Raw genomic sequence first — 23616 nt, 5'->3', positions numbered from 1 at the left:
GGAATTGTTTAGAACTGAGATTTGTAGCAACTCTACAGTTTAGCTAGAATGTGGATAAATGGAACACTGCAGTAGAAATGGGGGATTTGTGTATGAGCCATGATGCTCATGGCACATTCAGAGGACTGACTGCAAATTAGTCACTAGAAAAACTCATCGTTGACTTCAGTGTGACCTTGAGCTGCCGAGTCCCTCAGGTGAACTCCAGTTGTACCCAGTTGAGGGTTAAACACTGAGGGTTAAACAGACCTGAGTCTGTTTCAGGGAAAGATCTTTTAAGGTTAAATTTTCATTCCATACCTGCTTCTTCCTGGCTGGATTTAACAACTGATGCTAAAACTGCTTTTCTGGAAAAACTGGAGCTTGCCCTACTTGACAGGTATTTCCCATAACCTTAAAGGGTTCCCAACCACTGTGAGTGAACTCATAGGAGTCCTTCCTGCAGAACCCAGAGAACAGAAGGCAGCTCTATTTTTATCCCCATCCCTGGAGGAGCCTCAACTCTGCTGGTGAATTTTTATCTGCGCCGCTCTCTGGCAAGGCGGCTGCAGACAAACTTGCAAAGAATTATTTCTGTTAGGAGGTTAAACTTTCTACGCAGAGGAGCTGAAATAGCCCCATTAGCAAGAAGAGCCCAGGATGGAGCTCAGCAAGCAGATGGGCACGGTGACTGGGGAAGCACAGTGTGGTCATATCACCCCGCCAAGATCTCATTTCCTAAGTGCTGACCCCAGCAGGGGATCAGGACACTGACCCCTACCCAGTCATGAGTGGGGACTGGAGTCTCCCTCAACTGCATGTCAACCCCCAGCACTGAGAAGTCTCCTGAAAAGGGACATCAGGAAAGTTCCCTTCCAGAAACTGCATAATACAAGATTCCATCCCCAAATCTCTCTCTGCTCACGTGTGTAATCCACACCCTCAGGCATGGGGGAGGTCTGAAGCGAGCTGATGTCACCTCTGGTCCTGCCAGGCATTTGGATGAAGATGCCCAGGTACCATAGGACATGTTCGTTGTTGTCAGTTCGGTCCCTCCATCATGGCATTCATAAAACCTCAGTGCACCTTGAGGCCATGGAGATGCTGGGACAATTCCCTGAGAGAAAGCATGGGGCCACTCAGGTGGTCCCACCCTTGAACAAACAGCCACCGGAGGAGGGGGCAGAAAACTGCATGCCGGGCACTGTCCTCATGTGAGACCCACTAAAACCTTATGTGGACAAGCCCCATGAGTGTCCCTGGCTCAGAGATGGAGACCAGAGTGTGTCTCAGAGATGTCAGGGGACTTTTCAAATGAGACATGGTTAGAAAGAAGCCAGGTCAGCTGAAGGCAGCAGATCGAAACCATTCAGCTCCGAGACTCCCCACCCATGTCCTCCCCAGGCCCCTGCCCACCTCTCCCCTGACCTTCAGGGAGGCTCAGAGCTGAAATTTGCAGGCTGGGGGTGCTTCTCTGGTCTGGGCTGATGTCCCCTGGGCAGCTCTCAGCATCCCGGCTACATGGGAGACTCAAGCGTAACAAGGAACCCGAAGAAGCCACCCTCCCCCTGGTACCACAGGACATCATACCTGATCAGCGGCTGCTGCAGGGCAACCAGGGTGGCGTGGATAGTCACCGAGATCACCGACAGGTGGAAATAGTCGAACATGACGGGCACCTGGTGATGCAGGCCTCTCCGGGGGTGGAAATGCAGGCCCAGCACACGGCTGCTGATCACAGGGACCCCGGCCATGTCCCTCAGCCTGGAAGGCAGGCGAGTGATTTACGTGAGTGGTGGGGGCATGTCCCTGCTGCCCTCCAGGGGAGTCCACGAGGCAACCTTGCCCACACACAAACACTCTGCGCCCATCAGCTTATCCAATCCCTCCCTGCAAATAACTCTGCTAGGTAAAAACTTTTCTGCCATGGTGGGAAAATGAAGCAAGCGAGGCTCAGAGATGGAAAGCAATGCCCGGGACCTCACACCGCTGCTGCGCAGCAGAGCTGGGCTCACACTCTGCTGTCACAGATGCTGAGCTCGCCTTGCAGTGATGGAAAGACGCCCAGATGCTTTTCCAGGCTCAGCAATGAAGCCCTCCTGGGCTCCCACATCCCAGCTTGCTCCTCGATTTCCCCCATGGGCCACCAGCACAGCACTTCCTCGAACCACGGTGTTTTCTACAAGAGTCCTACCTCTTAAAGGCAAGACCTCTGACTAATTCTGCTGAGTCCCTAACACCAAGCACAGAATTGGGCACACAGCAGAAATCAGTCAGATATTTGTTTATCAAAAGGGATATGTGACTGAATGAATAAATGACCCCCAAAGAGCAACGGAGTCTGATCAGTTTCATCCAGGATCCCCCTACCTTCTCTCTAGCGTTTTGTAACTGATGGAGACAGAATTCAGTTATTTGCGGGGGAGGGGGGGTCTCCATATAGGAAAGGACTGAACTGCCTTCAAACTTTCCTACCCTGAGGCTGGGAAAGATTGAGGGCAAGAGGCGAAGGGGGGTGACAGAGGGTAAGACGGTCGGATGGCATCACTGATTCAACGGACAGGAGTCTGAGCAAACTTCAGGAGACAGTGAAGGACAGGGAAGCCTGGTGTGCTGCAGCCCACGGGGCTGCAAAGAGTCAGACACGAACGAGCGAATGAACAGCAGCAAAACAAGGTGGGAGAAAACAGAGAGGCACTGGATCGCACTGAGAAGCAAACGCTTAGGTTCTTATAAGGGAACTCAAAGCCAACCCAAAAAGTCAAGCAAACACAGAACACAGAGAAACAGCCCTGGTGTTTAACTGGAGGGAAGAGAAGGCGTGAAGAGTCTGTGTGTCCAGCTGAGAACTGTCATGTGTAGCTTCAAGGACTGAACCTGAGCGCATCTAAGGGAAGGCACACAGGGTGACCTGCCCCTTGGAGCAGAGAGGAGTGCCCTGATAGGCAGGACTGTCCAGGACAGGGTGGGGTCTGCCGGGGAGAAGTGAGCCCCGATCCCTGGGCAAATACGTGCTCGTGGCTCTTTGTAGAGCAGCAGCTTCAAATGCGAGGTCAGGCTAGAGCAGGTTTCCCAGCCTCAGTGATACAGACCCTTGGGAACTGAACAATGCTCTGCTGGGGAGAGAGGTGCAGTCTTGTGCATCATGGGATGTTTAGGACTATCCCTGGACCCCACCCACTAGAAGCCAGGAGCACCCAGTCCCTGCCCAGAGTGACAATAAAAAATGTCCCCAGAGGGACCTCCTGACCATCCAGTGGTTAAGACTCTTCACTCCCAATTCAGAGGACATAGGTTTGGGTTCAATCCTTGCTCAGGGAACTAAGGTCCTGCATGCACGCTGTATGGCACAGCCAAAAAATTAAAATATGAAAAAAAAAGTTTTTAATCATGAGAAAATGTCTCCAGATTTGGCCAAATTCCCCTGGGGGACACAATCATCCCACCCACACTGAGAACCACTAACAGGGTGGGCATTCAGAGCCCTTGCACCCCTGACATCACCTGGAGTGCTCTTCTGTTTTGATCTTGCTCAGGCCTAAATGGCTCCAAAAGAAGCTGACTTCCTGGGTCATGTTTCAAAGCCTGAAGTCTACCCTCAGGATGTAATAGAGATGCTTTGTCATCCCTAAACCCAATTTATGAAAATTAAAAAATATGGCATTTTCAATTCCTGCCCGGCCTCTGGCTTCCTGTTCCTCTTAGCTAATCTTATACTCCAAGAAAACACTCTGCTCGGATGGTTATTAAGTGTTTTGTGCTATAGGGAGGAAGTGACACACGGAAACTTGCCCCACACGCATCTAGGAAGCCACAGAGGGGAAGACGACGCTGATCCCTGGGCCACGCGCTTGGCCTGGCTTAGATACTCCCTCTCCTAATCCTCGTAACAGACCTATGAAGTACAGAACCTGTAATGAAGCCTGTTTTATAAATGAGACTACCGAGATTTAGAAAACTGCAAGAATGCCCTCAGTGTCTCATAGTCAACGAGTTCAGAGCCTATCGCTGAATTACATATGCTTTGGGCCAATCCCTGGCACACAGCCTCTCTGTTAACTACTATTTTGATGTCAACAAGGTCACATTTATTGTATCTCCCATCCACCCTGGAGGGCTGGGTAGGGGATGACTTCTAGGCTGAGTTTAGGATCAATGACAAGGTTCTGTGATCCAATGGAAATGTGTGCCAGTGAGCTATGGATGAACACCTCGGAAGGAAGAGGCGTAAGAATATAGATCGGGGGTCTTAATAAAATTAATAAAATGAGTGAATGATAGAAATCCTAGATAGCTGAGAGGGAACATGAGACAACGGAGACAAGGACTTCACTTCTGAGTTTACAGCTTAGAAAGAAGGCCAGCTTCATATGGGGCTTCTGAGTTCCACATGGTGCCAGAACAATAAGTCCTGGGGATGGGGTGAGAAAGATAAGATTTCTCAAGCATCCACGATCCCTCCAAAAGGTCAGCAGAAATGATGAGAGAAGCAGGTGGCCAGTAGGACTTGGGGTGCAGATAAAGACAAGCATGAGGAATCTGTGATGCTGAGCACAGATCCAGCGGCAGGCCCATGGACTGGTCCTCCTGCCAGTCAAGCCGTGAGGCATTACCATCTACATACACATCATCGAGTGTCTATTCTCAAAGCAGAGACACAGTCAGGTTTCTAACATTTTAGTCACGGTCCCTCTGATTCAATGCCCCACATTATGAAAACTCCCTTAACAATCAGACACATCTCGGGGATGGGACAGTCCTTAAGAAGGGAAGCAAAGCTCTAACAGGTATTCTGAAATTTGAAGGGTTTGGGAATCATTCTACCAGCATCAGCCCCTTGGCCACCTGATCTCTTATTCCCCACTGGAGAAGGTGAAGCATTTGCTGAAGAGCTTGTGGAGTTCAGAAGTGAGGATTAATTTGCAGAAAGTGGAGAGATTGTGCTGAGATTGTGCTAATAAAACCGATGGAAAAGAAGCACCTCCATCTTCCCCTTAAGCCTAATCAGGGGAGAATTCAAGGGGGCATGCCCTGTGTCCCCTAGAATCGAGGGAACACAGGTCCTGGTGCCTGACATATCCTGCCAAGGTACTCAGGAAAGAAGCTGAGGGTATCTGGGATGGCCAAAGAAGAGTGAACCGCAATGGGGTGGGAGCCCCCACCAGCGTGAGATGAGGATGAAAGTGTTGTGATCATTATCCAAGAGCCAGATGTGCAGTCCCCAGAGAAGAATCTGCCAAAAGAGCTTCCAGCAAGGAGTGAATGACCCAAGCATAAGAGGCATCATTATTTCAAAGAACTGCAGGGGTTGGAGGAGAGGGGAACCATCTAAAGGGCATAGCTCCAAGGAGTCACAAGCATATCCCAAGAGTAGATAAACTAGTGATCCAGCATCCACCCTGTGAAGTGTCCTGCCTGCAACTGAACCCATGAAGCATGACTCCAGCACCATCTACGATCTCCTCCCTCCTCTTTGTGCCCGACCCTGAGAGGCCCACACAACCCGGGGGAAGGAAACAGGAAGCTGTAAAAGACGCTACACAGACCCTTTTGCTACAGTGGGAGTTTCCCACCCTGAGATATCTCGGAGCTGGGGTGCAGTGGAGCCAAGAGGCAGTGCCGATGAAAAGAAATTACATGTTGAATGATCAAGTTTGGGGAATACATTCTGCTGGACTTTTTCATACCTGAAAAAAGAACTATTTATGACATGAAAGAACAGGCTGTGACATGACTGTTTCATCTCTAGGGTAGAAGGAAGAGGCCACAGAACAAGCTTAAAGGAAGCAGTTATTAGAAAAAGGAGAGTTGCTTCCTTACTGAATCAGTAGGTTATACATCAGTGGATATTCAGAGAGTTGAAACATAATAGCAAAAATTCAGTGTAAAGATGAGGATCCTGGCAGAATCTCCTCTGATTCAGAAGGGACCTTGAGGTTTGTAGGCTTAAAGGGTCATTAATCTAAAGACCTAATTAATATTGCATTGGAAGTATATGGGAGTGAGTACTGGAGATAAGAAGGTGCTAGTGAATGTGAATAAAGCTGGGAAGTCAGGAGTTGTCTGAGCCTGCAGCCGCTGAGCAAGCTGCCTAAAAGGCACACAGCTTGAAATGACCACATAGATATTCCCTGTCCACGTTTCTTCAGCTGATTAGGAACCAGGTTACTAAGCGAGGTTCTGAGGTTCTTGGCTATCAAGGTACCCTAGAGATGGAGAAGGCTGAGCAGAGGAAATTGTACCATCATGCTTGAAGGATTCCAAGGACACTCACTGTTGTTCACTGTCCGTAAAGTGCAAATCCACCTTGAGCTGGAAATCAACTTCACTTACTGCTTCTTCTACCTGGAAGAGAAACATCATTTAAGGATTGCAGGAGTCAGATCTGGTCGAGAGGAAACACTGAGCAGGTCAATTTCCCAAAGTTAAAAAAAAAGTAAATAAATAAGCTCATTGCAAAATAAATATCATTAATGTGTAAAGCGGAATTTCCATGTTCTATGGAATTCTGGTGGCACAGGGCGTCTGTATTCCATGGAAAACAGAAGGGATTTATGTAATCAGATTTTGGGAAAAGTCAATTTACAGGAAAATAAATGTTAAGTCAGTTTTCTAGCTTGCAGGACAGTTGAGAAACTTATTTCCCAAAGAGATTTGATCTGGAATCTTCAGAAGAAGAGGTGAAGGGTTCTCTGGCACCTGCTCTGGAAAGGTGAAAGCAGGGAATTTCCACAGAGGAAACCCCACTTGGCTAGAGATGGAAAAATGATGGAGGTGGCATTACTTGTGGCCCCTTCAAGGGGCTGGCGCTATCCTTCAGGTTCAGAGGAGGAAATAAAGTTACTTCCCAAGGCAACTCAGCTTCACAAGAAAGCGGACCCTGCATTTTTGTCTTGCAATCCATTACATTTAACCTTTTATGCTTTCAGACACTTTAGCATTTCACATCCTACCCATGAGTGTTTCCATTCTCAGCTTTTAAAAAACCGTATTCATTAACTAGCACGGGAACCTATTTGTTCTACTTGCCAACTTCTCACATACATCTAAAAGATGGTGACCCCAGGAGTCCCTTGCTAGATCTCATTGATGCCCCCACTCAGGAAACCCAGGTAAGTACCACACACCTGAGACAAGCGTCGTCTCCTCGTCACCCTCAGGCTGGACGGGACCATTCTCCTCTGTGAACCCCGTTGTTGATTTTTTCTATCTTAGCAGTCAATGCTTCCGATAAAATCGTCTCAGCTTTATAACTTTGGGGTACAAGCCCATGAGACAAATACTAGGTTGGCCAAGAAGTTCATAACATGGTACATAAAAACCCAAACGAACTCTTTAGCCAACCCAATATTAACTTCTCAATGGACATGAATTTGAGCAAACTCCAGGAATAGGGGAGGACGGAGGAGCCTGGCTTGCTGCAGTCTGTGGGTCTGCCAAGAGTCAGACGTGACTTAGCAACTGAACAACAACAACAATATTAGCTGCGGACACATTCTGTTTAGTCCTCGTCAGATTTCTTACTGTGTTTGGAACAAGCCGAAAACACTTAGAAATCAGGCAGTTTTCACATTTCCATCGCAGGTTTCCAGCTTCTGAAAAAACAATCCCCGGATCTGGCCACGCTGAGCTGGCATTCAGAAGCTCCACTTGGCTCAGGGCACTCACTGAGAAACTCCATCTGCCTGTGGCTAACCCCCTCTGGCCATTTTCTTGCCTAGTGTCTCCTATAATCTGGTATCATTAAGGGACAGGCTAGGCTTAATCCCTTCTGGATCCACAGTCCAGGAACAATGCCCCCCACATAGAGAGCATTCATGAGTAAAGGCAGCTCCTCTCCACCCCCACCTCTGGGTTCTGTTTCTTTACAAGAATGCCCTCATTCTGCAGGGATGGAAGTCCCCTACCCCAAAGCCTCTTTGGAAGCATGTTCCTGGTTAAGCATAACTCAGGCAGAGACATATGGATGGAATTTATCTTTAGCTTCCCAGGGTTTTAAAATTTGTGAAAAAAAAAATTTAAGCATTTCAAAGTTCACATTTTGCTGAATCCGAGTGCTATGAATAACTTGCTCTCCTAGCTTTGTTTTGCATAATCATGCACCTCGCTTTATACACACAACCCAAGCAACTCAGCCTCTTGTCACCAGCTCCTGGGGAGTGAGACTGGCAAAACCAGCCCTCTTAACCACCTCCGAGCATGTATTTGCCTACTGAACAAAAATTCACTGTAGGCTCCAGTTTTAAACTTGCAGCAAGGCTCTTTGCAGCAAAGAGAGAAATTCAGGAGCAGAATGAGCTGTCGCTAGATGGAGCCTGGCTATGACTTCCCTGAGGTCCCAATACATCTCGAATTGCAAGATGCTCCAGAAGGCAGTCACTGGTTTCTTGACCCATTCACTTCTCTCATTTCTTCATTGCCTGCCTCTCTCTTTAAACACACACACTCACGTGCGCATGTGCGCGCGCGCGCACACACACACACACACACACACACACACACACACACACAAACTTGCCCTTCCATTGCCCTGCTTTATTCTGGTTAAAGAGATCACTTCCTTTCAAGGGTGTTTTTTTGTTTAATTGAAGAAGAGCTGACTTACAATGTTGTGTTAATTTCTGCTACTAAGCAAAGTGATTCAGTTATGTGTGTGTGTGTGTATATATATATATATAGTATGTGTGTGTATATACACATAAATATATAAAGAACATAAAAACATTTTTAAAAGAATGTAAGAGTACATACATATATGTGTAAAGAATATATAAGTACAATATAAGTAAAAAATATAAAAAGAATGTGTATACGTATGCATTCATTTTTTACATTTTTTTCATTACAGTTTATCATAGCTTAGTGAAATATTTCTCTGTGCTATACAGCAGGACCTTGTTGTTTATCCATCCTATATATAGTAGCTTACATCTGTTAACCCCAGCCTCCCAGGTGGGTGACTTAGGACACATGGCACTGCCATACACCATCTTATTTAATATGGAAATAACTGAAATAAGACATATTGTCCCCACTTACAAAGGAAGAAATTGAAACTCAGTGCAGGAAAGTCGCTTCCAAGGCTTAACTAGTTAGTGAGTCCAAAGCCCAGATTTAGTCAAGGGTTCCTCACTTCTTCACTCTTCTCCCACAGTCTAACTTGTGCTATGGGTTGTACAGTCTAAGGTAATTGATTTCAACTCTACTTATAATAGTTACTCTTATATCTTCTCTTCCCTTTTGAACCTCTTTTCTGAGCTGAGGGGATAAGAAAGCAGCTTTGGAAGCCAAGTTACATGGGTGCAGATCTTGCTCTGTCTTTTAGCATCTGTGTGACCGTGGGGCAACCACCTAAGTTTGTTTTTCATCTGTAAATTGGGGGTAAAATGAGTACGATTACTCCTTGCCTGCATGCTGAGTGGCTAAGTCATGTCTGATTCTTTTGCAACCACATGGACTGTAGCCCACCAGGTGCCTCTGTCCGTGGGATTCTGCAAGCAAGAATACTGGAGTGGGTTCCCATATCTTCCTCCAGGGTATCTTCCCAACCCAAAAGTTGAACCCGAGTCTCCAGTGGCTCCTGCACTGCAGGCAGATTCTTTACCACTGTGCCCACTCAGCGGGGAAGCCCACACTTAATCCATAGACCACTGCTTTTGTGTAACTACGCAAGGAAATGCACATAAAAGTGTGCAAAGAAAGGCCATTCTGCTCTTACTGTAGCACATGAAATTGTGTGCTGACTGTGTCAGCATTGTAAACGCCTACTGCTCACACTCAGGGCCGTGTGCATGTATGACCATGAACTCTGGCCGCCTGGCCATACGCAATACTTTGGCTACCATAAACAGACATTCCCTAGAGCTAATACATCCATACCAGAGATATAGCTTTTATGAACATATCCAATTAACTCTAATTGTCACTCATCCAGATGCAATGATTAATGATAACACTCTTTGCTGCCATAACGATTAACCCCAACACAATAATAAATTATTAGCTTGTAAAGATAAGTGATTTTCCATGCAGAAGAAAACACAGTGTTCCACAGGAACAACATTTTGTACAAAATGAACACGGGACTAAGTGCTGGCAAACATGCCCTGTTCATGCACAGAACTTGGCTTGTGGCAACCTCATGTGATCTCAACTTGAGTGTTGAGTGCAAACCCTGAAAAGATTTGAACTCATAGGGGCAGGAAAGAGAGTATGATGGAATTCAGACGGAATAATGACTGAGAGACCTGAGTCATGTCCAAAATCCAGCCTCCAATCATAACCATTCCGTCCAGGAAGCTCTCTGAGATCAACGTGCCAAAGGACAATGGCCCATGAGTAGTCAAGTGTCATCTTAGTAGAATTTGCGGAAGCTGAGCTTGGGCATGCAGCCTAACCAAGAGTCCCTGAACCCCCAAAACCATCTCCAGTATCTTTTCCTAAATGGCCTGTACCCACCAGAGTCCAGGAAAGAAGTAGACGATGGATTCAGTTCATTAAACAGAGTTGATTTACAAAGGTGTGGGGAGAACTTAGGGAAAGCAACCAGTGATGATGGCTGGGTACCTTGGGGCTCAGTAAGCGTAGGATTCCTCACCACCTCCTCATCCCTACCTCAGGGCCTCTGTTCTAGCTGCACCCTCCTCCAGGGATGCCCGGTTCCAAGGCCTCTGGGCTTTGACTCATACTGTTCCCCCTGTACGGGATGCCCTTCATCTTTCTTTCAGTCTGATGAAGTCTTAGTCCCGGCATCTCCAAGCCAGCTTCTTTGTGAAAGCACTGATGTCTTCCTGAAGAGTTCATCTCCATCCTCAGTGCCCTGTGTTTATCTGCAGATGCAGCTGGCACAGTGCATTTCAGCTACTAGTTGCTGTCCGTTCAGTCGCTAAGTCATGTCTGACTCCGCAACCCCATGGACTGCAGCACGCTAGGCTCCTCTGTCCTTCACTGTCACTTGGAGATTGCTCAAATCCATGTCCACTGAGTCAGTGATGCTATCTGACCATCTCATCCTCTGCCACCCCCTTCTCCTTTTGCCTTCAATCTTTCGCAACATCAGGGGTTTTTCCAATAAGTCAGCTCTTCACATTAGGTGGCCAAAGCATTGGAGCTTCATCTTCAGTCCTTCCCATGAATATTCAGGGTTGATTCCCCTTAGGACTGACTGGTTTGATCTCCTTGCAGTCTAAGGGACTCTCGAGAGTCTTCTCCAGCTACCAGGGCCTGTCTGTATGTCTTTTTCTGATGAAGCATCCATCCTTTGGGGCATATCCTGGTGCCTTCTTCAGCCTTACCCATCATCTGAGGGCCTCCCCACATCCCTTCACAAAGCAGGCACTCAGCAAATACTTGCTGACTGACCCACTGACAGAGGCCCAGCAAGTTAGTCAATAGGATCCTCTTGGTACGTGAAACAAGCAAGTAAGTGAACAAAAGCATGAGTACAAAACGGACTAAATCAGGAAGGGCAGGAATGCTCTAAAATCCCGAGTCCTGATCTGTCAGATTTCAGAACAAACCTAGAGCATCTTCTTTGTGCCTGTTCTCCTAGCAGTGGGGGTTCCCAGGTGGCACAGTAGTAAATAAATCACCTGCCAATAAAGGAGACATAAGAGACATGGGCTTGATCCCTGGGTCAGGAAGATTCCCCTGGAGGAGGGCATGGCAACCCACTCCAGTATTCTTGCCTGGAGAATCCCATGGACCAAGGAGCCTGGCAGGCTACAGTCCATACGGTTGCAAAGAGTCAACATAACTAAAGTGACTTGGCATGCTCCTAGCAACGGATACAAAAGGCATAGGAGGGCTCAGCATTTGTGGCTGGCGGTAGGTTCGGGACTTACCCTTTCACCATCTAAGAGTAAATGAGCTCGGAAGATCACGGCATCATTGATGGGCACCTCCTCATTCCTGTATAAGATCTGGAAGACCCGGCTGCGCACAGTGCTGTCGTGGACGCAGGCTGAGTGTGGGCTGCTGCTGTCTGCAAAACAAGAACCGGTAGATGCCCATGAACCCCCGTCCAGCCCTGGATCCTCAGCCTCCTGGGCTGTCAGTCCAGCTCAAGGAAAGCCATGGCCCCAAACTGCATTCAATTCCCAAAGACCACGGTCTATAGATGAACATGACTTCATCGTGGAAGATTTATGGTCACCAAATCTCAGAAAGAACATTGTTCAATCCTTTATAAGTCATAAGATCACGAAATCACTTGCCATCACATGGGCAGTGCTCCTTGACTGGACAGTGAAAGTGAGAAGTGTTAGTGGCTCAGTTGTGTCCAACTCTGTGCAACCCTATGGACAGCAGCCCACCAGGCTCCTCTGCCCAAGGAATTCTCCAGGCAAGAATACTGGAGTGGGCCGCCATTCCCTTCTCCAGGGGATCTTCTCAATGCTGGGATCGAACCTGGGTCTCTCACATTGCAGGCAAATTCTCTACCATCTGAGTCACCAGGGAAGCCCCTGGCTAGAAATTAGTACCTGCGAAATTCTTCTCCTGCTTACATACACCTTCCTCCATAATGTCTTCCTTAATCCCCCTTCCTGAGAAATAACAACACAGAGATAAAGACAGAAATTGCCCTTTCTTCTCCAGAGACACTCTAGTGCCCACAGAATCTCTCTCTCCTGAAAGTGTGGCTTTCATACCACATAGGATATAAGGATAATCTGTCTTGCATTTTAGATATATGTGTTAATTCTCATTATATTAGATATCCAGCTTATTAAGGAACCCGTTCAACTCCATGTCCTCCAATACATTCTGTGCATGTGTGCTCAGTCGTGTCTGCCTCTTGGCGATCCTGTACAAGCTCCTCTGTCCATGACCCTATACAGGCTACTCTGTTCATGGGATTCCCCAGGCAAGAATACTGGAATGGGTTCTAAATGTACCCTAATCCCTAAACACTGACTCAGAGTTAAGTTGAATTTCAGGATCTTCCCGTGTCCACTGATCAGGATTACTATGGAGAGAAAAATGGGTGAATTCCTCCAAATCACTTAAACTGCACAGTTAGAAAAATACAGAAATCTTCTAAAATAACGAATGTTAATATTTATATAAAGCAATCATTATGCATTCATAATAACGGCCAAACAAGTGGTATTTCACAGCTTCCAACATATTTTTCAAATGTGTTTCTTCCCTTAGTCCTTAGAGAAAATTGCTGGGGTAAGTCCTCATCACAGATGAAAAGATCAAGGCGCAAAGAGGAGGAGGCAGGAGTCCCGTCAGTTGCTACAAGAGGAAAGACTGTGGGGACCCATCCTCAGATCATCTGTATAACATCCAGGAAGAGAGGTCCCCGGTGAATGAGCAAAATGCACTTCAGACTTCCCTGGTGGCACAGTGGATGGGAGTCTCCCTGCCAATGCAGGGGGTACGGGCTCAACCCCTGGTCCGGGAGTGTTCCACACGCCGTGGAGCAACGGGGCCTGCGTGCCACAGCTACTAAGCCCACGCTGTAGAGCCTGAGAGCCGCAGTTACTGAGCCTGCCGCGACTGCTGGAGCCAGCACACCTAGAGCCTGAGCTCTGCACCACGAGAAGCCACCCCAGTGAGAAGCCTGCACACCGCAATGCAGAGGCGCCTCCGCTCACCGCAACTGAAGCCCGTGCAGCATCAAAGACTCAGTGCAACCCCAAATGAATAAATACCTGATTTTTAAACGCACCCATTTCCTAGCAAAAGGCAAGTTTTCTGTAACACTCTTTTGAGAAACTGAACTAATGTGACTGCCAAAGGCAGCAAGAAAATGTTTTAAAAATGAGCTCAACCAGCAAAGGGAAACAGCTTGAGTGCCTTGTGCAATGTCCCCAGCTGGCTCAAACTGTCCCTCAGAGACAGGGACAAAGGGTCACTGCCACCACCCCATGCACAGTGACGCTGCACACCTGCCTTGTAGCTTCAGAGGAGGAAAAAAAAAGAAATGTAAAATCCCAGGTTGCTTCCCCGGCCGCTTAGATTGGCACTTCATCATGAAGGAAATAAAATTACTGGTTCAATGCAGCCCTATTTAGACCTGTTGGATTCAAACTGATGTGGTTTTTAAACAGAAACGATCCTTGTGTGCAAGTGCCTTTCTGTTTTTATTTGCTGCACCAGCCCTTTCTCTATCACTGTCAAGGCCAGGTTGATCTATAAGTCAGACTGACATCGTGCCCAAGGATGGATGGAGTAAATACTCTGAAGGTCAGAGCAACGCAGAGCTGTCTAGTACCTGGGGGGACAGCCAGCAAAACAGTTCAATCACTTGCCTTCTTGGGCGAGTGACATCATCCCTTGTAAGAGCAGCTTTCCATGTGAAAAATGGGTATCTCCACACACTGACCTTCTGTGATCAGTGTAGACCAAAGAGGATAAAATAAATCAAGATCTGAAGACCAGGCACGTGGCTGACATGCAAAATACAGTAGGATGATTTTTTAATTGTGTTTCGAGAAAGGTCGCAGCATTTTTCTGTTGAATGCATTTCCAATGGCTACCTACGTGAAACTGAGCTCCTCTGATTTTTCAGCAGATTGACCAACAGGACTTAGCAGTATTTACAGGAGACCCTCACATCCCAAGATGCCCCATTAAGCCCAGGACGAGGCATTTCTGATGCCCTCTGGGACCTGTGGCATTTTCTCATCACTAGGGCATAAATAAGTGCCTCCTTGCCAAGGAAGGTTCACTGATCACAAGGCACCCTCAGGGCTTGTGGGCATCACTGCAACAGTGCCTGCCAGCTTTGTTCCCACCAGGATTCTCCCTTCTTCGACAATGACAACCCACACTTGGACAACTTGCTCATTATACTGGCTCCCTCTTCCTGACTTTCTGCAAGGCCACTTCCTGAATTTTCTATGATTGACTCTCTTGCTAGTTCACAGAGGGTTCCTTGGCAAACAGAGGGTGCTCATTCACCCCCGGTGCCCCGCACCCTCTCATGCACCAGGCACTGGGCACCCAGAGGTGAAGGTGGTGGGAGCGCTCTCTGCACTAAAAGACCTTGCTCAGACTTCGGGAGGCTGCCCCTTCCTAGCTGTGGGGTAGAAAGTCACTTTTCTCTTTCAACTGTTTTTTGTTGTTTTTGAAATGACACTCATTTCCTTTTTCTACGCTTTAATATTTTTACATTAGTGAAAAGAACATGTCTTGACATATCCCAAGTGTTATTTCAAATATTCTGACTCACTTTTTTCTCAGTTTTGTTGGAATATAGTTGATTTATAATGCTGTATTAGTTTCAGATGTACAGTAAAGTGATTCTGTTATCAGTTCAGTTCAGTCGCTCAGTCCTGTCCAACTCTCCGCAACCCCATGAATCACAGCACGCCAGCATATACATATATTCATCTTTTTCAGATTCTTTTCCCATAAAGATTAGTATAGAATATTGAGTTCCTCCTGCTATAAAAGTAGGTCTCACTGGTTATCCATTCTATATATAGTAGTGTGTATAAATTAATCCCAGGCTCCTAATTTATCCCTCCCAGCCATATTTCGCCTTTGTTAACCATAAGTTTGTTTTCAAATTTTGTGTTTATGTTTTATAAACAAGTGCATTTACCTCACTGTAATTTGATTCTATATATAAATAATATATATAAATGATACTATATTATATTTGCCTTTCTCTGACTTTCTTCACTATTGCCAAGTCACAGAAGCAGCCTAAACGGCCATCAACAGAGGAATGGATAAGGAAGATGTGGTACAAATATACAGTGGAATATTTCACGCATGCTCAGACATGTTCAACTCTCTGCAACTCCGTGGACTGTGCCTACCAGGTTCCTCTGTCCATGGGATTTTCCCACCAACAATATTAGATGAGGTTGCCATTTCCTCCTCCAGGTAATCTCCCTGAGCCAGGGATCAAACCCAGCATTGCAGGTGGATTCTCTGCCTCTGAACCACCAGAGGAGCCACAATGGAATATTTCTCAGCCATAAAAAAGAATGAAATGATGCCTTTGCAGCAACATGGATAGACCTAGAGATTATCTTTAGACTGCTTTTTGCATATTTGGTGACCAGACCACTGATCCAATGAGAAGATGTAGCTTAGAGTCTTCCCAAATATGCGTCTTATTTTTTACATGTCAGGATCGATATCATGGATGAGGATATAAAAGGAGACTTAGAACTTTGAGAGGAAACAAGACTGATGGAAAGAAGGTGGGTGGATCAAGAGAAGGGAACAGAAGGAAGGGGAGACGAGTAGAAACAAGAGAGCAGGTAGATGAAGGAGAGGAGCTTTCCAGTGACTCCCACTGTCCAAAGAATGCATTTCAAATAGTTCAATCTGGAACTTCAAACCAGAAAGAAAGAGTAAAACACTTCTGGGTTCTGCTGTTTCTTTTCCCCCAAAATGAGTGATATCAATACTTTGTATATTTTTGTGCCTCTAAATGCCTACAACTCAAACAACCACCTTCCCTCTGCAGACATCTCCCTCCAGCCCCACATGACTCCGAGAGCACAGATTACAAAGCACAGGTGCTGCTGATCTGGCATAGACCCTCTGTCCCAGAGTCCAAGCCAGGATGCTCTCAAGGGCATTGACTTGTGGCCTGAACTCCCTCTCCCATTCAAAGCAGACGGCCACGACTCTGCCTGCACATAGGAGCCACTCAGAGAATCAGGTCTGTGCTAAGCAGTCAAAACTCTGGGGGAAACCCTTCCAACCTTCCAGGCCTGAAGATGTCTGGGTGAGGTCTAGGCTATTTGAAAACAAAGATGCTAAGAAGTTATCATAATATTTCTTGTAACCCAGGACACACTCACGTGGGAAAACTTTCCAGAACATTAGAATTCAGGGAAGTCATAAAAGCCAAGTCAGATTATGAACAACTCAAGGTCATGACCTTGAATTTTGTATGGTTTAGAGCAGGCTCTCCTTCAGCAAAGCAAACAGAGATGTTCTAGACTCTCCCCTGCTACTTTCTCGCTGTGTGGCCTCAGGCAGGAGAGTAAACAGGAGCTTAAATGTGGCAAAAGTCATGCCCTGCTTATTTGACAGTGTCAGGTCCAGATGAGATGAGGATTAAAGAAGGGTGTGTTTAACTGTGAAATTCTCAAAACCCAACAGATTTCCTGGTATTATGAAGCTAACGAGGATGATGACTCTTTATATTAGATTATTTGCTGGCCATTTCTAGGAACAGGAAGGACAGAAAGTCACCTTGAAGTCAAGCTTCATTATTGTATCTAACTGTTTCAAAGAATAGGTAGAAGAAAAAAGCCACCTGAAGCAAATGGTCACTATTTCTCCAGAGAATAAGAAATATTCTCACTTGACCTTGAGGATAAGAGTTCTTCACTTCCTTTGTGAGGGAACTCAGGATCATAGGGTTATGTTAAACTGTTGCTGTTGTTCAGTCACTAAGTGTGTCCAACTCTGCAGCACGCCAGGCTTCCCTATCCTTCACTATTTCCCAGTTTTTTTTCCCCACTATTTCCCTCGTAGCTCAGAAGGTAAAGAATCTGCTTTCATTGCAGGTGACTTGGGTTTGATCCCTGGGTCAGGAAGATACCCTGGAGAAGGAAATGGCAACACAGTTCAGTAATTTTGCTTAGAAAATCCCATGGACAGAGGAGCCTGGTGGGCTATACAGTCCACAGGTTCGCAAAGAGTCAGACACGACTGAGCAACTAACACACACAGAGTTTGCTCAAACTCATGTCCATTGAGGCGATGATGCCATCCAACCGTCTCATCCTCTGTCAGCCCCTTCTCCTCCTGCCCTCACATCCTCAGCAGCAAATGCCATGGCGATTCCAAATTGTGTGCTTCTTTTCATTCTTTCATTTCTGAGCTTGTTTACTCATTAACTAGGTAACTAAATGACCCGACAGGCAATGCTAGACATAACGCCAGTCACTGGTCATGGCACACCAACAATAAGGAGTGGTCTGCGATGTCTAATGCAATATTTTCCAACTTCTTTTTTCTCTCATCGCACTTGTGTTACTCCATCACAAAATTCCATCACATTACTCACTTCTGTTTTGCAGAAAAAGAACTGAAGTCCTAGCATGAAGGAACAGCAGGGCTTGAGTATTATACCCAAACAAATATTCACCAAATCCATCAATCAATTAGTTATTAATGAGGGCAGGGATGAATAGGGATGGCTTTCGGAAGGTTCCCTACGTTGAGGGTAGCTCAGTTCCCAGGACACTTGACTCCTATCTTAGTCTGCAAGAAAACTCAAGTTTCAAAGCAGAGATCGTGGCCTGACAGAAATCCATCCCTGCAGAAGAAGAGCAACCAAACTAAAGAATGCAGGGAAAAAAAAAAATACCCTTAAATTCCTGAAAATGAAAAAGGGCTGCTGATGTAATTTAGCCATGAGCATCCTCCCATCAACACTGAGTGGGCTTAATGACTTAATTATAAACCCTTGTCACCTACCTATTAGAATGAGCCCAGAAAGGCCAGCACTTGATAACACTTTATTAGCCAATAACGTGTGTTGCTATGTAATTTCAGAAGTAAAAGACCAGCGGGTCACCTCTAACACACTCCAATCACCCAGTGGTTTCCCTGCTGGGCTTCCTTCTGATCCATCCTAACCCTCTGCCGTCTCAGGTGTTTCCATTTGTGTTCTAATTAGAGCCCAGTCCACGGCCTTTTCCCTCTCGCTTTTGTAAAGACAAGAAATGGAAAGAGTTCCAAGATGCGGATTTTCTCGGGCCTCTGTCATGTGAAGCTCACACATCTGTTAACAGGAATGTACCTGGTCTGCAACTGGGTTTCCTCACCCTGTGATGGGGGATGGGCGCTCAAGGGTAGGGAGGGTTGAATACCCAGGTTACTGTGCATACAGTCATGTTAACAGTACTCAGAGAGAAGGCAGGGCTTTGCTGGTAACTCAGTCGGTAAAGATTCTGCAGTGCAGGAGACCTGGGTTTGATCCCTGGGTTGGGAAGATCCCCTGGAGAAGGAAATGGCAACCCCCTCCAGTATTCTTGCCTGGAGAAGCCTAAGGACAGAGGAGCCTTGTGGACCACAGTCCATGGGGTCTCAAGGGTGGGACATGACTGAGCAACTAACCACCCTGGGAGAAATGGCAGTGAATACACCACTGGATGGGGGAGGAGGGTGTTGCTGATACGACGATGAAACATTATCCAGAAGGGAATTCCAGCAGCTTCTAGCAGAACTCTTGGGGTAGTGGAAGGTAAATCCTTAATTGTTTCTTTTTCGTTTGGATCTTTATTAAAATCAGATGGACAAATGTCTCATTGCATTTCATAATATCTGAACTGTTCTTGGCTTTTTTTGGCTGTGAGGCTCATGAGATCTTAGCTCCCTGACCAGGGATCAAACCCACGTCCCCTGCATTGGAGATGTGGAGTCTTAACCACTGGACCATCAGGGAAGTCCCCTCAACTGTTTCCTGATGCTGGGAAGGGAGTGGGCTTGGACCAGGGCAGTGGGTGTTGCCTGGAAAGACAGACTTGCTGGGAGTCCTTCAGTGAGATGTTAGCTCTCCCAGCCTTAGTTCCTTCACAAAGATGACAATAAAGATCTGACTCAACAGGGAGGACAGACATAGACTCCTTTTTTCACCCCCTTGCCTGTTGACTTAAAGTAGCTAAGTTCATGCTTTCCCTCTCATCTCCCAACTCCCCCTAGGAGTCTCCTTCTTCTCCTGCCCCTCCTGTCTCTGGGTTGTAAACCTCCCTCCAGGTCTTACTGTTTTCAAGATTTTATATGCCACTCATTGGAAAAGACCCTGACGCTGGGAAAGACTGAAGGCAAAAGAAGTGGATGGCAGAGGATGAGATGGTAAGATAGCATCACCAACCCAATGGACTTAGTTTGAGACAACTCCAGGAGATGGTGGAGGACAGAGGAGCTGGTGTGCTGCAGTCCATGGGTCCCCAAAGAGTCAGACACGACTTAGCGATTAAACAGTACAAGACAACACAATATGCCACCTACAAGCTCAGGGCCCTCAAATGTCTGACTCCAGCTCCATCGCTCTCTTGAGCAGACCTGAGCCCTTGCTCACTTGACATTACTCCTCCAATGCCAAATCCACACCGTAAACTCACATAATCCAATACAGAGCCTTCGGTTGGTTGTGTTTCCCGCATGTGTCCCTTACCCAAAAACTTAACCACAAAGAGCAAAACACTTCCTACTAACTCTTCATCGATTCCTCTTCCTCCCTCAGCCTCGTATCCAATCTTGCACAGATCCTGTGGGTGTGCATTCAGAATGTGGTTCTGGTGAACCCATTCTGGGTCACTTCATAATTTGCTCTCAACAGACAACATGGAAAACTTTATTTCGACTTCCACTATTACTACTCTTTTGTTGATTAATGTAAAATCTCAACCAGACTTCATCAACCCCCACTGCACTTGAAATAAAATCTAAATTATTTACTATGCCGGAACTGGCCTTAAATGACCACTTTGGAGGCTTGCAGTCCAGGTAAGGGTTTATTCAGCACAGGGGCAACTCTTTTCCTGATGTCCAGGTTGGGCAAATATTTATAAAACGCATGACTGACCAAGGCTGAGGCATCCGATTCCTGAGAACTTGGCAGCCGTGTTTCATAAACATTTGTGGGCATGAACTGGATCTGGGCTCCAGCAGCTGGGTCCCGGAAGCTGGCTCTGTGTCCTGCTCTGTCCTCATGATGACCTGTCACCCACACCTACCCTGCTCCCTTACAAACAGCCGGCACTAAGTCTGTCGGAAACATACAGCCTGGGGTTTTCTGAGAAGAGTAGAAGCAAAGCTCCCTCTTCTAACTCTGAATCCCATTCCGGTAAAAAGTCATCAGGAGATCCAGCAAATGGGAGGCAAAGAGCCCCGTTTATGTGCTTCAGTCTTGACCGAGCCATCTGTCTCAGCCATATGCTTCACAAGGAGAACTAAGTATAGCACAATTGCAGCTAATCAAATATTTGTAAGAGCTGCAGCGTCCCCGCCCAGCCATGGTCCTGGCGTGTTCCAAGGAGCGCAGAGCCCTTTGCCAGCCCAAGGTGACCTGGTCCTTGATGGGAGACCATGGATGGAGGGGGCAGGTGAGACTTACTAGGAAAATATCAGGGCGTCCCTGGAGGCACTACTCAGTAGATAAGAATGGGTGGTCACTCTGCCTTTCTCTTCCATAGACATTGAAGTTCTCTCCAAAAGACCAGCTCCAGGGCTCGGCGGGGCCAAGATTGACCAGTCCAGAAAGCTCTCTGAAGCCTCGGGCCCCAACTCTTTCCAAGGGTTGAACCCACCACTGTGCCCCGCCTAAGCTGTGAATGAGTGGAGCTACCCCCAAGTCATGTATGGATGTGAGAGTTGTACTATAAAGAAACTGATCACCAAAGAATTGATGCTTTTGAACTGTGGTGCTGGAGAAGACTCCTGACAGTCCCTTGAACTGCAAGGAGATCCAACCAGTCCATCCTAAAGGAGATCAGTCCTGAATATTCTTTGGAAGGACAGATGCTGAAGCTGAAACTCTAACACTTTGGCCACCTCATACGAAGAACTGATTCACTGGGAAAAGACCCTGATGCTGGGAAAGATTGAAGGCAGGAGAAGAAAGGGATGACAGAAGATGAGGTGGTTGGATGGCATCACCGACTCGATGGACATGAGTTTGAGCAAGCTCCGGGAGCTGGTGATGGACAGGGAAGCCTGATGTGCTGCAGTCCCTGGGGTCGCAAAGAGACAGACATGACTGAGAGATGGAACTGAACTGAACCGCCCAGTCAAGGCCATTCTCACCTGGACTCTCCTCCAGGGCCTCATCCTCCGTGCTTAGACCCCTGCCTCCCATGTGTTAGGGCAATGGACCCTGTCCATTGGACAGGCACCAACTGATCACAATGCACTCCAGGCACGGTGGTGAGCAGTGTCCTGCAGGCCATCTGCTGTGCCAGACACAAAGCCTTTATTCATGGGCTACGGGCTACAGGGATGCAAGGGTCTGGGCGAGGGGCCAGGCTAACCGGCCAGGGAAGGGGCAGCTTAGAAACTGGAGGGCAGTGGCTGCTCTGACAACTGCTCCTACCAGATGCATTGCTGAACACAGCCCCTGGTTAACATGAGCACAGCATCCCCATACCGTGTGGGGGTCAGCCCAGCCTCCCTGTTGAGACCAGGTCCTACAGCTAGAGGCATTTTCCTTCTCGATTTCTCAGGCTGTTGCCTCACTCCTTTTCCTTCTAAACTCAGTGTCAGCCCAGAGACACCTGAGAGCCTGTCCTCCAGGACACAGATGGTCTTGCAGCTTCTGTTCATCAGCATCTTTTCTTTCAGCTGTGCATTGGCACCAAGAGCCCCCGTCTGTGCGAGAAAACAGAAGCAGACTCTATGTGTGACTGGAGATGACCCCAGGGCTAGCTCTCCTCTCTCCAGCTCAAAGCTTCTCCATCACTAGATACCCCAGGCGCTAGGCCTCTAGGAAGGAGCATGGCATAAAAGGCACAAAACTACTCTCTTTCAAATGAATTGATAGCCTGGATCTCATCTCAAAACCCTGTGTCTCTTCGCAAATGTCATCTCTTCGTGGAGATTTTCACTTTCTGTGTAGTTACAAGCAGCCCAGGCTCTGAAATCAGATCTGCATTCAAGTTCATACTCTCCATTCACTTGCCTTTTTTTAAAAAAAAAAAATTTCTTTAAAAAATGTATTGAACTATAGCATATACCTGTTGTTTGTTTTGCTATTAAGTTGTGTCCAACTCTTTGCGGCCCCATGGACTATAGCTTGCCAGGCTCCTCTGTCCATGGGATTTCCCAGGCAAGAATACTGGAGTGGGTTGCTACTCCCTCCTCCAGTAGTATATAGTATATACTCCATTACAGGTTATTATAAGATCATGGGTATAATTCCTTGTGCTATGGTATATGTTATTTATTTTATACATAGTAGTTTACATATGTTAATTGGACACCGTATCTTGCCCCTCCTCCCTTCCCACTTCCCTTCCTTCTTCTATATGTGAGTCACTTTCTGTTTTGCTATATACATTTGTGTGTATCATTATTTTAGACTCCACATAAGCGATATCATAGAGTATTTGTTTTCTTCTGTCTGACAAATTTCACTGAGCATAATATTCCCTAGGTCCATCCACATTGCTGCTAACGGCAGAATTTCATTCTTTTATATGACTGAATAATATTCCATTCTATATATATATATTTTTTTCCTTCATCCATTCATTTGTGGAGGAACACAGGTTGCTTCCGTATCTTGGCTGTCGTAAATAGTACTGCTATGAACACAGATGTGCATGCATCTTTCCAAATTAGCATTTTTCAGTTTTTCCAATTATACACCCACCTGCAAATTATTTTTGTTTTTTAAGCCTAATGTTCGTCATGTGTAAACTAATCATGAAAATCTCTTCTTCTAAAGTGTTATGGTGAAAGTTAAATAAGACGGTGACTGGTGTCATTATTTGTATTAACAATATACTTTACCCTTCCACATTCACACCTTTGCTGTGCATATCCCACCTTCTATTTCATTCAACTTGGCATCACCTCATTCTCACCCACATTCAGGTAGAGCATTTGCCTGGCTACCCCCAAAGGTAGACTGAATCCTCATTGAGGAAGGCGAAGTTTCCTTTTTTCATCCTGAGTCACTATGCTAAGTCCGAGAATCCACAC

The 23616-nt window shown here is 46.6% G+C and overlaps 1 protein-coding gene across 2 annotated transcripts in view; it reads right to left on the bottom strand.

Annotated features, from left to right (window-relative positions):
• The window catches only part of FAM135B (family with sequence similarity 135 member B), a 161219-nt gene that overhangs the window by 81606 nt on the left and 55997 nt on the right, over nt 1-23616 (bottom strand). For both annotated transcript variants that reach the window (XM_088844612.1, XM_055432024.2), the window contains exons 3-5: nt 11823-11962; nt 6254-6324; nt 1570-1743 (exon numbers count right to left, since the gene is read on the bottom strand). In XM_088844612.1, the coding sequence (XP_088700738.1) occupies nt 1570-1743; nt 6254-6324; nt 11823-11962 (385 nt within the window). The remainder of the gene's footprint in view (nt 1-1569; nt 1744-6253; nt 6325-11822; nt 11963-23616) is intronic.

The sequence above is a fragment of the Moschus berezovskii genome, chromosome 16 (genome assembly GCF_049115385.1).
Source record: "Moschus berezovskii isolate FMDL1 chromosome 16, NW_MosBer_1.0, whole genome shotgun sequence".
Lineage (NCBI taxonomy): Eukaryota > Metazoa > Chordata > Mammalia > Artiodactyla > Moschidae > Moschus > Moschus berezovskii.
The sequence above is the reverse complement of the archived record's forward strand: the minus strand, read 5'-3'. Positions and strand labels throughout refer to the sequence as shown.